This window comes from Sitodiplosis mosellana, unplaced genomic scaffold (assembly GCF_009176505.1).
Source record: "Sitodiplosis mosellana isolate CC-2019 unplaced genomic scaffold, AAFC_SMos_1.0 Smas_scaffold_6167, whole genome shotgun sequence".
Lineage (NCBI taxonomy): Eukaryota > Metazoa > Arthropoda > Insecta > Diptera > Cecidomyiidae > Sitodiplosis > Sitodiplosis mosellana.
Window position 1 is genome coordinate 4,518,580 of NW_022601408.1, and position 14,172 is coordinate 4,532,751.

The 14,172-nt window shown below is 34.0% G+C and overlaps 2 protein-coding genes across 5 annotated transcripts; one reads left to right on the forward strand and one right to left on the reverse strand.

Annotated features, from left to right (window-relative positions):
- Nucleotides 1–325: 325 nt before the first annotated feature.
- On the reverse strand, nucleotides 326–6,455 carry LOC129575705 (serine-arginine protein 55). 4 transcript variants are annotated; one of them, XM_055459641.1, is made up of 9 exons: nucleotides 6,259–6,455; nucleotides 5,799–5,939; nucleotides 5,632–5,702; nucleotides 5,443–5,553; nucleotides 5,108–5,189; nucleotides 2,126–2,199; nucleotides 1,934–2,046; nucleotides 1,694–1,865; nucleotides 326–1,490 (listed from the first exon to the last, which is right to left on the reverse strand). In XM_055459641.1, the coding sequence occupies exons 2-9, from the start codon at nucleotides 5,922–5,924 to the stop codon at nucleotides 1,268–1,270; spliced, it is 972 nt and encodes a 323-aa protein (XP_055315616.1). In that variant the 5' UTR covers nucleotides 5,925–5,939; nucleotides 6,259–6,455; the 3' UTR covers nucleotides 326–1,267. The 4 variants fall into 4 exon arrangements, 2 of the variants coding, with proteins under 2 accessions (XP_055315616.1, XP_055315615.1); XM_055459640.1 differs by having other exon boundaries at nucleotides 5,108–5,204; nucleotides 6,259–6,417; XR_008688821.1 differs by lacking the exons at nucleotides 326–1,490; nucleotides 1,694–1,865; nucleotides 1,934–2,046 and adding an exon at nucleotides 3,007–3,966 and having other exon boundaries at nucleotides 6,259–6,419.
- A 280-nt stretch (nucleotides 6,456–6,735) lies between these two features.
- On the forward strand, nucleotides 6,736–12,567 carry LOC129575702 (EH domain-containing protein 3). The gene is made up of 5 exons (XM_055459638.1): nucleotides 6,736–7,735; nucleotides 7,807–8,356; nucleotides 11,598–11,771; nucleotides 11,874–11,957; nucleotides 12,041–12,567. The coding sequence occupies exons 1-5, from the start codon at nucleotides 7,061–7,063 to the stop codon at nucleotides 12,169–12,171; spliced, it is 1,614 nt and encodes a 537-aa protein (XP_055315613.1). The 5' UTR covers nucleotides 6,736–7,060; the 3' UTR covers nucleotides 12,172–12,567.
- The last annotated feature ends 1,605 nt before the right edge of the window (nucleotides 12,568–14,172 follow it).

Genomic DNA, 14,172 nt, shown 5'->3' on the forward strand with positions numbered 1-14,172 from the left:
AAACTGATGACCCATGAAAAAAAAAATTTAGACTAGGCCTGCAGTTGTATTTTGCCGAACTTAGACCACGGTCCAAACTGGGCGGCAGCTTTGATATTTCACACCACGTAGATCAGGTCTACAGTCATTTCGCGCAAAAAAGTTGTCTACATTTATTTCATGGGGATAACAAGCTACACTGAACAATTTGAAGGATGAAATGGTAAAACTAGCGATATTTATAACACTAGATACTGGGCCTTGCCGTTTTTGAGATATCTTGATTACGTGGAATATCCCCGTTCTTCCCTAATAACCATTTCTTTGAGAAAAGTTTTACAGTACATTTTTTGCGCACAGAATCTTTTATTTATGGATAGTAGGAGTTAAATCAAATTGGTTTGTTTGCGTACACAGTATTTGTGTTCCCAGATTTGTGTTTGAATTAAATTAACACTAAATTGCGAATTAACTTTCAAGTAAAAAACGATTCTTTGTTACATCTATATTTCTTTTTGGAGTTCAACTGAGAATAAGTTGTTTATTTTACTGCTCGTAAATGCCCTTGAAACAGAAGGTCTTAGAAGTTATGTTTTTGTCCAATACATTAATTTTGGCAATAATTTTTTGTTAATTCTGCCGTGCATTAAGATTGATACATTGAGTCTGTGAATAAAGTGGTACAAGTGGTAATTTTCATTGACAAAAAATTAATCGATAGGAATTTTTCATGTTATGACTTTTGGCATATTTTTCTACAAAACGGTGACTCAATGCATTCTTTTGTTTTTTCACTTGTCTTCTTGAACTTATGTAACCGTTGTTGTAAGCAAATTTTGTGGTTTTAGTCTAAATGTAGTGCAATTCTAATTTGTTTTTTGTTTGATAATTTTTCTCTGTCTTTTCATCTCTTTTTTCCTAATATACCGATTATAAATGGATTTGTTGTCTTCGATTTCTGCATTTTGTTTGGTGATATTTAGGAGAATAAAGTATATTCGAAAAATATATTCGATCCATTTAACGGAAATGTGGGAAATCAATCGGCGTGCCACTCTTAATTTATCAAACTGGATGCATGTTCGATAGCTAGACTATAAGTAATGTTTGCTTGGGAATATCTGACTCTTAATCCCTGCTTCAAGGTTTCTGTTAGTTTTTTTTTTTCTCTTTGTTATTCATTTACTGTGGGTTATTGTTCTTGATGGGTTTACACATATTCAATTCTTAAATCTAAAAAAAGTGTTGTTGTTTGTTTCTTGTTGTTACATAACGTAGCAGTGTCCGCTTAGTCATCCATGCTTTCATTTCTGTCTGGAGAGCCCCCTGAACCTCCATTATTTTTTGGGGAGCTCGATCTTGAGTGATGTCTATCTTTGGAGCCTTTCGACAATGAACGGTCACGAGAATCGCGAGAATCACCGCGTTTGTGTGATTTGGAGCGAGAGCGAGAGCGTGAGTCACGGCTGTGACTGCGGCTCTTTGATTTTGATTTGGACAGATCGCGGTTGCTACAAGAAAAAAAAGGGAAAACAACCAAATACATTAATATAAGTACTATATCTATTTGTTTTTTTTTCAGTTTTTTTTTTTTCATCAGACGTGGATTAGAAATAACTGAAACTAGATACTAATTGTGTTTGGCAATGCTGTAGAACATTAGTAATACTACAACTTTGCTGAATGCAATTTTCTGCTATTTTTATATAATTACTTTGACTTCGAGCGACTGCGACTTTTTGGCGACTTTGATTTGGAACGTCCTCCACGGGACTTGCTCCGACTACGTGGGCTGCGTGAGCGGCTTGATGAACGACGACGACGTGATCTTGAACGGCTGCGGCTACGACTCGAGCGACTCGATGAACGAGATCTTCCACGGCCACCTGACGAATTATAACGATTTTTTATCAGTAAATTTTAATTCAGATAAATTAAAACCATCAATACTTACTACGTCCCCCACGACGATCTTCTACCAAACGAATACGACGACCATTCAATTCAGTATCATCCAGTTTCTCAATAGCGGTTTTCATATCGGACAAAGATGCAAATTCAACAACACTTCAAAATAAAAAGAAAAAATGGAGAATTCCAATAACATATTATGACTAAAACAAGAATATTATTTTGTTAGGCTTACCCTTCGTTACGCCGTTGCTTATGTGCATCAGCATACGTAACTTCACCAGCTTGACGCATGTAATCTTTAAGATCCTGAATAAAATGAAGAAATATTTATTAAATTCTTGACATCATGATTCAAACGAATTACAAATTTGAACGCATTTATTGGAAAATATCTCAGTGAAATGTTCGATAAGCCGATATATAAAACTAATAACATCGTTTGTATCATAAAATTGAAGTCAATACATGACATTACATGAAATTAGTGTCGATTGGGAGCTGCGTGCTGCGTGTTTGAAGCAGAAAACACTTATGAACGGTTCCAATGGGTTCCTAGCAAGCTCTGACGACGACTTCACCGTTAGCACGTTAACTTTGGTTTAAAGTGGCCGACCCTACGATTTTCTATTCGCCGCATGCCGTCAACAAATGGGAAACCTTCTACGGATGAACATCCTTCTCATCATTTATCAACAGTTTAGTGAATATCTCTCTGTTTGTCTGTCTGTCTGTCTGATCACTTCCTCTCACACACATTCTGTCTGTCTCTCTTTCTTTCTGTTTGTTTATGCCTCATTTATAGCCTTTCTTCCTGTTTATCATCCCAGAACCGGTCATAAGTATTAGATCTGCTATTTAATTGGTCAAATAAAACCAATTTGAACATGCGACGCAGCTTAATATGTTCCAATAACTGCATTTGCCAAATGAATACAAAAATCACATGAAATGGGTGGTCTAAGTGTATATATATATATATATAATATATATATAATGAATATATATATATATGTATATATATTTAAGCTCCTTACATATGTACACTGTATTCAAAAAAATATTTTAATTTTTACACAAAAATGTTCAGCTTGTAATTTTAATTTCGACCATTACCTTGTGGGCCGCTATTCGCATAACCATTTTGAAATATTTTGATATATGTAATTTTGCACATCTGTTGGCCACACCACACGTACAAAAGGGGGTTGATACATGTTTGAAAACTGGTCCGAGATGGATCATTTTACTTCAACTTCAACTAACTAGTACTTCGAGTTCTATACTTTGGCTTGGCTTGGCTTGGTTTGGCTTGGCTTGGCTTGGCTTGGCTTGGCTTGGCATGGTTTGGTTTACATTATATATTACATTTGGTCAGAGAGAGTGAGCCGGCCAGCTCTGTGATTCTTGTTTGTACTGCTTGCGCTATGATCTATACATGAAATGTCATCCGTACATAAAACACACACAATGCCCACGGGTCGTTGCATTCTGTGTGACAAATGGGATGATTTGGTTAACGGGATCTGAGTAAGTTTGCTCAACTTTTGTTTTGAACGCGCATTTTTTTTTTCATTGAATGTTCGAACCAGTATACCGTAGACCGTGCAGTAGTTAGTAGTAGTAGTGGTGGTAGTAGTGGTAGCAGTAGTAGAAGAGAAGTTCTTAATCATAGCGTTTCGAGCGGATCGGTTTGATTCGAGTGTATTCGATATGGTTCCAAGTCGACACCACAGTTCTCAATTTTCGCACACTGTATCGTATTCCTATTTCAGAGGCATTTGCACACAAGGTAGGTAAGGCATAAGCTTGACATAGAGCGATGATGTTCAGAGTTCAACAGTTCGAGATCGATCGTGCCGATATCACCCGGAATATGTTCGTTAGCGGAAAGAAAGACCCTATATTCGAATACGATTTTATAACACACGTCTGATATGCGATCTACGTTTGGACATGTTCTGTTTTGTTCTCTATGTATGTGTGTGAAGCATCATCAACGTCTCTTTGTCGCTCAATCACTCATTGGAACACCAGTCTCATTGTGTATCGTCATCGACCCTCTTTTTTAGGAGGCTTTCTTCGAAAAAATATCAAATATTTTTGTTTACTAATTTGTTTTTTTTTTATAATTAGACTTAATGGGTTTTATTTAATTTAATTAATTACTGCGATATCTGTACTGAGTTTCTTTCTTTAAATATTTATTTTATCTCAACTCTGTTTCTCTGTTATTTCGGAAAAAATAAGAATAGCCGCGCATTTAACCTAAATTCACTTGGCAAAAAGTTTGTCCTGACAAATTTAAGGTTTAAATATAAACAATCATGAAAAAAAGACTATGGAAAAAAATCTTGTGAAATTCAAAACATAGAAACGAGAACAAAAAACGACCACTGAAATGATTTCGGAAACGGGGCTAAAAAGATTTGCTTTTCACTCGATCGAAAGCCTCACTTAAACGATGTTTCCTTTTGAAAGTACATTTCATCAACCCTGCACATTCGTGTGGTTTTTTCATCCATTCATCTGAATACTTGTATTTAGTTGTTGTTGGTTTTACTTCGACTTTCCTTTCTTTTTTTTTCGAATCGAACTAAATAAGCTATATAAAGTGACATTGGACAGCTACACATATTTACAAAGCTCGATGAATCCTACACATATCGCATTATTTGGTGAGAGACATCTCCATTACGGTTGAACATACTACATCTTATACCATTTAATGACATTGGTTCGAAAATGAAACAGGGGCCTATACAAAGGATTACGCTTTGTTCATTCATTTGCAATAGTATTTTTGTCATGAAAAGTGTATTTTTCGTCATGGAAAGAAAATTGAATAGGATCAATACTCTTTGGACGGAGACGTCCGAAGTAATGGAAATTTACTGAGTACTATGCTGAGTGCAGATGAAAGTGAATTGAAATGAATTGTTTGATTGATTAGTTTAAATGAAATTCTTCGTTTTATTCTCTCAGCGTATTCACTATGCGGCAAAGTTCCTTGAGAATTCTATCTTATCTCTATTTTTTTGCAACTGGTAGATAATATACACTCAAGTTATAATGTTTCGTGAATTTCCTGAATATCCCTCCATAAAGACAAATTGCAAGAAAAACTAAAAATAAAACTAAATATCTAACAAAAACGAAACAAACAAACAAAAAACGAAACAAAAATAAAAACGATTTAATGTCATTTTCTACATACCTGCCAACTAACACGGCTTGACAAATTCTCAACAATCAAACGGTATTCTGTACGCAATGGTGGTCCATATCGTGATGAGCTCCTGGAATTTTTTGATCTTGTTTATATTTGAAAGTCTAGTACTGTTCAACTTAATATTTAAACTTAAAACTAAGCAAGTCCGAACAAAAAAAAAAACAAAAAAAAATACAGAATAATTTTGAAGAGAGTTTAAACCAAAAAATAACCACTAAAATTCAGGCCAAACGACTCCTTTGAAGTGAAACTTTGGGCCTTTGTAGTTAATTGTTTGGTTTTCAAAGAAAAAAGTTATGCCAATTTCAGAATGTACTTACTTATCGTTATTGTAACGACCGCCACCACGGCGGCTACTATAACGATCGCTATCATTGTATCGATCTCTGTGACTTCCTCTTGCTTGACCACGAGCCGGTTCAACAACCACCCTGTAGAAATGCCAGAAAATACGTTATAGTAAACTCATATTATATGAACATATTTACAAAACTCATTACGATGCTTACCTTTCACCCAGTAACTCTTTCCCATTTAACTCGTAAACAGCATCATCTGCATCACGATAATCTTCAAATTCCTATTGCAGATACAATCAAATCAATTTGTTTTATATTTTCCATTTCATATCTTAGTTATGCATGAAAAGTAAATATTAAATTATGAAAGTATTTACCACAAAACCATATCCATTTTTAATTAGAATGTCACGGGTTCGTCCATAGCCTTTGAAAAATCGTTCCAAGTCACGTTCCCGAACTCCATACGGCAATCCACCAACATACACTCTTGAGCCAACCATTTTTATGGAATATCACTGTTTTTGGCAACAACAAAAAAAAAAAGTTTGAACAAATTAACCTAAATGCGACTGAATCAATTTTTTCCGCTTCAAGCAAAAGATTTAGCATAAAAATGTCAATAAAATCATGGATAAAATAATGAAAAATTTAGAATATCATTTTACAAATGGCGTCTTGTAGGGAAAATCAATGTACTGTATGGTGAATAAGTTTGCGTCGTTTGTAATGTTAGTAATGGCGGTATATACGGGGTTGCCGCTACATTTCTAATTACAAAATATGTCTTGAATATTTTCCTAATTATCGAAAGAAATAATTATAAAAATCACTCACACTGTATAGTTTCTAATGAAAATAATGCGTTGCAAACAATGAACAATTTGAATTTAAGTTATTCAATATGCGTCTTTAGTTGAATTTTTTGGAAAAATGAACTATGTCTCACTTGCACGAGAAAACAACGAGTGTGTGAGCCGAATGAATATAAGGATGTAGCTAAGAAGCCATGTCGGTTGAAAACGTGATTCACCACAGCGCCAAATCGATGTCAAATATGGTAACACTAGTTGTGCCTCAGTCGATTTCGAAACCAATTTTTCGTAATTTCACACGTTTATTGTCCATCAAGAACAATTTTTTTTTTCCAAAGAATTTACATCATTTGCTGAATGAAATATGTTGTAATGATTATTAACTTTTTAATTATCGAATTATCAAGGGTAATGAGGTTTTTCTCTATCAAATATTTGTCTTGATTTGCTATAGGAAAAACCGATATTTTCGAAATTCATCCAATTCGAAAATTATACAAACAATACGCAAGCAGATGAGTATATTATTGTATGACCATCGTTCGAATAAACAATTCCGATTTATGTGTACGTCATACTAGTGAGATATATAATAGTAGCTTAGTAATTTGACAGAATCGCTCTATTCGTTTATTTTCTATACTACTGAATAAGTGACTGGATCGTACACAGATAGAGAGTGAGAGAAAGGGAAAATTGTCGTCAAAGAAAATTGATTGGAGCAGAAAACTTTGTGGCTGTGAAGTGCGGTGACGAATTGGTTTTATTTTCGTTTACTTTTTATCTGTTTGGTTTGTCTTGTAATATAACGGCAAAAATAAAATATGTTTAGTTTCCTTCGTCGCGAAAAAGTTCAACAGGAGGTAGTTGAAAATGTTGTTAACGAATTGAAGAAAATTTATCGCAGCAAATTGCTGCCGCTGGAAGAGCACTATCAGTTTCATGAATTTCATTCTCCGAAACTCGAAGACCCCGATTTTGATGCAAAACCAATGATATTGCTAGTGGGACAATATTCAACGGGGAAAACCACATTCATAAGGTATTTGTTGGAACGGGATTTTCCAGGCATTCGCATTGGGCCTGAGCCGACGACAGATCGTTTTATTGCTGTCATGTACGATGACAAAGAGGGCGTAATACCTGGAAATGCACTTGTTGTCGATCCTAAACGACAATTTCGGCCGCTTTCGAAATATGGAAATGCATTTTTGAATCGACTACAATGTTCGACAGTAAATTCACCCGTGCTGCAGGCGATCTCAATTGTCGACACCCCAGGTATTTTATCTGGTGAAAAACAACGTATTGACCGTGGTTACGATTTTACGGGCGTATTGGAATGGTTTGCTGAACGTGTCGATCGCATTATCTTATTGTTCGATGCACACAAATTAGATATTTCGGATGAATTTCGCCGCTCAATCGAAGCGCTGAAAGGACACGATGATAAAATTCGGATTATTCTGAATAAGGCTGACATGATTGATCATCAACAGGTTGTTAAGAAATTATGAAGAAAATGTTGAAAGTTTTTTTTTTTTAATTAAAAATAATTAATTTCCTACAGTTAATGCGTGTGTACGGTGCTCTTATGTGGTCACTTGGTAAAGTGTTGCAAACACCAGAAGTAGCACGAGTGTATATTGGTTCATTTTGGGATCAGCCACTCCGGTACGATGTTAATCGTCGACTGTTCGAAGACGAAGAACAGGATCTTTTCAGAGATTTGCAATCGTTGCCAAGAAACGCTGCCCTACGTAAGCTCAATGATCTTATAAAGCGGGCACGTTTGGCCAAGGTACATGCCTACATTGTATCAGAATTGCGCAAAGAAATGCCTTCGGTGTTTGGTAAAGATGGTAAGAAGAAGGACCTCATCAAAAATTTGGGGCAAATCTATGAGAAAATTCAACGTGAACATCAAATATCACCCGGTGATTTTCCTGATTTGAAGAAAATGCAAGAACTGTTGCAACATCAAGATTTCACAAAATTTCATTCACTCAAACCAAATTTATTAGAGGTAGTCGATCAAATGCTTGCCAAAGATATTGCTCGGCTTATGGAAATGATTCCTCACGAAGAGCAAAATTTGGTGGCTGAAATAGCGGTTAAAGGTATGTGTATATTATAAAATTTTTACAACTTCAAGTCTCATCTTATTTGCCATTATTTTGACGTTGAGGTGCATGATCATTCAAAAGTTATCCAATCATATGAGTCATTCTAAAAAATGATAGAATCTTCGTTTCGTAAGCAGTATCATGTTGTGTTATTGAAGTTACTCCGTATTGTTCACCGTTCATTGTTATGCCATTTTTATTTAGTGGCGAATGAGGCAAGCCACCAGGCCCACGGCCATACGAACACACTCTGGCTTTAGACAAGATAAATTGAGCTTTCAAAAACTGATTCCCTAGAATTGAGTGTAAGAAATGAAATCTTGTCTTCCGGAAGCATCAAGTTCTTAAAGCGGCACTGGTTTATTGTACATTGTACACGTTCAATGCCACATATAGTCGGTTGAATATGATAAGAGTATTCGATTTTAGGCGCGAATGAAATATGTGTAGCTTTAAAAGTATCTCGTGCTTGTGTATTATTTATTACATATGTGTTTTGTAATGCTTGCTTCTGTTAAAAAAAAAATGTGATAAATGTGAAATTGGGTCTTGATAATGCCATTCTCTACTAGTTCATGTATTCAAACAGTACACGTACGGTATTCTAAGACTTTATTTCCACTCGAGTCACATGCATGACATTCCTATTAAGGCCCGTTATATTAGCCCAACGAATTACTGCATAGTACATAGAGACTAATTTCTTCCATTCTATTTGTGCACATATGAATCACGTGCACAAGAAACCAGTGGAGACTAGCCATTGAATCAAAACGATGTAATCGCTTTCAAATGATAAACGATAGATTTATGGTCAATGTATTTTATTGACTTACATAGTGACATCATTAAAGTTTTTGCTCATTAGGAGCGTCGGCAGGTTTTTTTTCTATTGGTTTCATATAATGGGAATGAAATTGAGTGCAAAACTACCGAAATATGATTTCAATGACTCATATGGAATTGTTGATTTGTTTCATTTTAGTTACCTCTTATACTGTCGACACACCACTGTACATTCAGTCATTCTATTTTGGTATTGGTGCAATTAGCAAACAGATCCGTATATAGCTTTGATAAAAATTTAACACGAAGAATTTACATATACTATATACTTAAAATGGGTTTGGATAAACTGTATTAAATATGGTCGACAAAAAATGCTCCTTCTTACATGACATCCATTAAATATACGTCGCTTACTAATGTGTTCGTCGATTTATTATTTTTGAGTTTGATATATTTGGTAAAACAATTGACAAATATTATTTCATTCAATCATAAACATTTCGGTGCTTCCATTCATATATATATATATATATATATATCCGTAGCAAACGTGAATAGTATATGCTCACATAGGTCAATCAAAAGGGTACAGAAGAAATATTTTTACCTGCGCCAACATTTCTATTTGCAATTATTTATGGTTCAGGAGAAGGTTATCGCACTTATCTGCTCTAATTTGAGTCGCGTTTCTCACATTTGGTTTTTAGGTTTCATTGTTCCAATGTATATTTATGATTCGAGACAGTTCGTTCTTACGTTGCCTCCCCCCCCCCCCCCAGTAAAATACAAACCCATCAATATTTTATAAACTTTCGCTTAGTTCGTCAATTCAAATGGCTTACATAGCAGTATTTATAGAATTAAACATAGTCGTTTGTTAGTCATCAATATCTTCGTGATTAATTAGTAACGATGTAATTTGAACGTCTCCATCTCAAATGGCTCCAGTGACAAAGTTTGTCAAAGCAAAAGTAATTAAATGCAATTCAAGTGAATTACCAGAGAATTAAGAGCCTTAGAAAGCCAACTTTCCAATTTTATTCATAATAAGATTAAAATATATTTGTACAATTCTTCATATTGTTTGATAATCTGACTTGACTAATAAAATGCACCCAATCCGCTGTTTAGGTTGATATTAAGACAATAAATATTGACAATGTAAATTACTATCTTGTTTTATATTTAAATAAGATACTGTAGTACACAATAACTATTGAGATCTTATTTTGACTATGAAATGGCCGCATCGCACGGACCTATCAAAACATTAAATCGATATCGATTATTGATGATTTTAGAGTGATTGTTTCATGATTGATGAAAATGGATCAATGTTTTTTTTTTCTCAATTCAAATTTCATGCAAGTGTTAGCAAATACTTTATATTCAACATGAAATGCATACGGAATGAAGGTTAATTATTGTCTGTGTCAATAAAAATCAACGACCCATGATCTTGTTCCGGTCCGGTTTTATAGTTGAGATTTCGTAATTTATTTTTTTCACGAATTGTGACTATTCTAGGTATGTTCCAATGCATTCGCTTTGCCTAAACGATACATCATATCGAATGGATCTAAAGTGCACAGCTATTAAAGGCAATGATATGTCTCAGTTTGATGCATTCATAAATTGAAGTATTTTTAGTTATGACTATTTAATTTTATCAATAAAACTTGTCAGTTAAAAATGCTCGTCAGTATTTGAGATACAGGATGACTCATTGACAGAATTGTACCGCAACGAAAAAAAAATAGTTACATAAAGCTTTTTGAGCTGCAATTACTATTCAAAAAATAAGTTGAATTGTAGTACGAATGATAATATTTTTCGAATATAACTGAAAATGAAATGAACTGTTGAAGCAAAATTGAAGTACTTTTTTTGTCAGATTCAGATTATCATTTGGATTGTACAAAAAGTGTTTGATCACAGCAATTGTGCTGGCATGAGCAAAAGAGCGTGCATAATTACATAATGATAACGTTTGAATACGGCGATTATTGATTAACATCGTATATATACATCGCGTATATGTACTTGTACACCATATATTTTTTTTTATTCGTTGTTACTACTAAATAAAGCAGCATTCAAGCACAACTCGACATGATATCTAAGTACGGCCAGGAATCAATTTTATATTCGAAATGTGTGCAATATCATGAGATATCAAGTCTTTCATGTCAATTTACACTTTTAGCGTAAATATTTCCGGAAGAATATAATTTTTTAAGATTTGAGTGATCACGTGATCGTAATACATTTTTTTAATGTATTTTTTTATTTTCCGTCTAATTGGTCCCATTGATGCTGTGAAAATAATATTGAACTTCAATTCCGCTATCATAATTTCAATAGAAACTTTAAAAATTTCTTAATTTATGAAAATATAGATTAAGATATGCTTTTCAATTGTATAATATGTTTTAATGTCCGAAAGGTGGTGCCTTTGAGGGTGTGGTCGATGACGTTGTATCACCATTCGGGTACAAGCGAGGCGAAGGTATCGATGCTGGCTTCGGAGAGCACGAATGGATCTGTAATCGAGACCGTGGCCGCACTGACCCAATATTTGAAACATTAAATCCAGTCGATGGCAAAATTACTGGCGCAGGTAATCCATTTTGATTCATTTCACTTCAATGTTGCAATGAACAGTTATTACTGCTGTTTTCACTTTGGCCTAATTGATTGTTGTTTTTTCTTCCATGTGCAGCGGCTAAAACGGAATTGATTAAATCGAAATTGCCAAATTCAGTTTTGAGCAAGATTTGGAAGTTGGCTGATTACAATGCCGATGGTAAGCCGAATCAATATTTAATTTTTATAATTTTCAATGGACAATTTTATTCGATTTTTTGTTTTTTTTTTTTTTTAATTCAGGTTTCTTGGATGTGGAAGAGTTCGCATTGGCGATGCACTTAATAAATGTAAAGTTGGATGGAAATGAATTGCCGAACGCGTTGCCTGAACACTTGATTCCACCCACCCAAAGACTCAATGGTGTTGATTAAATGATTAAGACGGCAGAAATAAAATGCTTTTGGTGCTAATGTGTAACAAACGATTTTAAACCGACCATCTAAACAATAATAAGTTCACATTGTATCGTAAACTATCACACAACCTAGAAAAGCGTGTGCATAAATCTATCAATGACATTTCAACAGCAAATCGAAACAAAATCACCAAAAAATTTACAACACACACATCGATTGATTCAGATTTTGGACTCGATTTGAAGATTTTGTATTTTTTTATAAAAATATTTCACTACATAAAATGGTTTAGTTCTTACAAACTAAGGCATTCGCTTATGTATTCTGAATTGCGATAATTTTTGAATTTTGCTGTTGTTTAATCAACTTTAAAGAACACATTTACAATAAACGTTTCCAAATATTTATGAAGATTGATTTGCTTATTATGAAAAAATTCAATTTTTCCCAGAGGGAGAGAGAGAGAGAGAGAGAGAGAGAGAGAGAGAGAGAAAGAAAGGAAGGAAGAAAGAGCGGAAGAAAAGAATAATTCAGAAATTTAAAGAAAAAAAGGATTTGAGCTCATTTTTATTTCATTGCATATTATTTATGTATTGTTCATTATTAAGAAATCCAGAAGAAAATAAAAACGAGAATATTTCCCGAATGAACACAATAGGCTTCGATGAAAGCCTAAATTCGTTCCATCACGCTTTCATAAGTTCTATGCACATTTTAAATACTGAACGCCTAGGCGTTGATTGCTACGAATGCAGGAAAGTGAGAATAGCAATGAACGCCCGGGCGTTCAGTATTTAAAATGTGCATAGAACTTATGAAAGCGTGATGGAACGAATTTAGGCTTTCATCGAAGCCTATTGTTTTCACTCGGGTTATTCCCATTTTTATTATATGTTTACTGTATAGTATAGTAGTTATAAATTTAGTTTCTTTTTTCCTTTTTCCTTTTTGCTAGTGCGCTTATTTTTATTTATGAAATATTCCTATTTGAATTAAATTTGATTCACATTTATGACAACAACAACAACAGCAACAAAAATATAAAGTATTTGAAAAAATAAATTGAGAGAAAAAAGAACGGAATAGAATTTTATTTTCGGATTCCGATGCTGTATGATGAGACAAGAATAAAATCAACAAAAATAAATATAAATATATTGTTCTCATATCTCATCATTTGTCTGATTTGAATCTTAATAGATTGTACTACGAGAATCAATTTGGTTATTGCTAGCGCTGTACGACTCAGTTTCTCAAATCTTTAAAAATGAATTACAAAAACCAAAACAAACTGCATTAAAACCTTTTCTAGGCAAAAGAAAACAAAAGGCTCGCTATTGTTTGGTTTTTAGAGCCGTGAATTTAAAAAATGGTGAATAAATTGGAAAATACGGACGGACGGACGGACATATTTTGAATTTTATATTGATGGATGATAAAAACAATGCGCGAACTGTGTATTGCACATAACGTAAATCTTAATATATATTGCACATAACTCTGCGTTACCAGTGTGCAACATTAGACAACACTACTCACAAGTAATTAAAGTAATGTGTTAGTAGCGGGACACTCGGTCATATGAGTTCGAAACTAACTCTCTATTCAAATCCATGAAGTCAACTGGTACTATGTTCAATTTATTTTATCCGGTCATTACCATTAAAAATGTTGCCTACAAACATGTCTACGATACTGCATATATTAGTCAAGGAAACAGCTTTATCAGCAAATTGTGTCATATATCGGTCAACGCACATTCAAAAACTATAAATTACAATTAGGTATGTGACATGTCTTTGGTCGTTATTCACTCATGTGATCATTTTCATTCGCTGGTTTACTAATGCAGTGGCGATAATGAATATTTGCTTTAATATATATGCTTTTGAAATATCACTCCGATGACCTTCAAACAAAATTACTGTTAAGGCACTATTTCCAAGGCACACGACTGTAATCGTGTACGATTCTGAATCGGTGAATGATTCTTCTTATCGTGTTTGATTGCTTTTA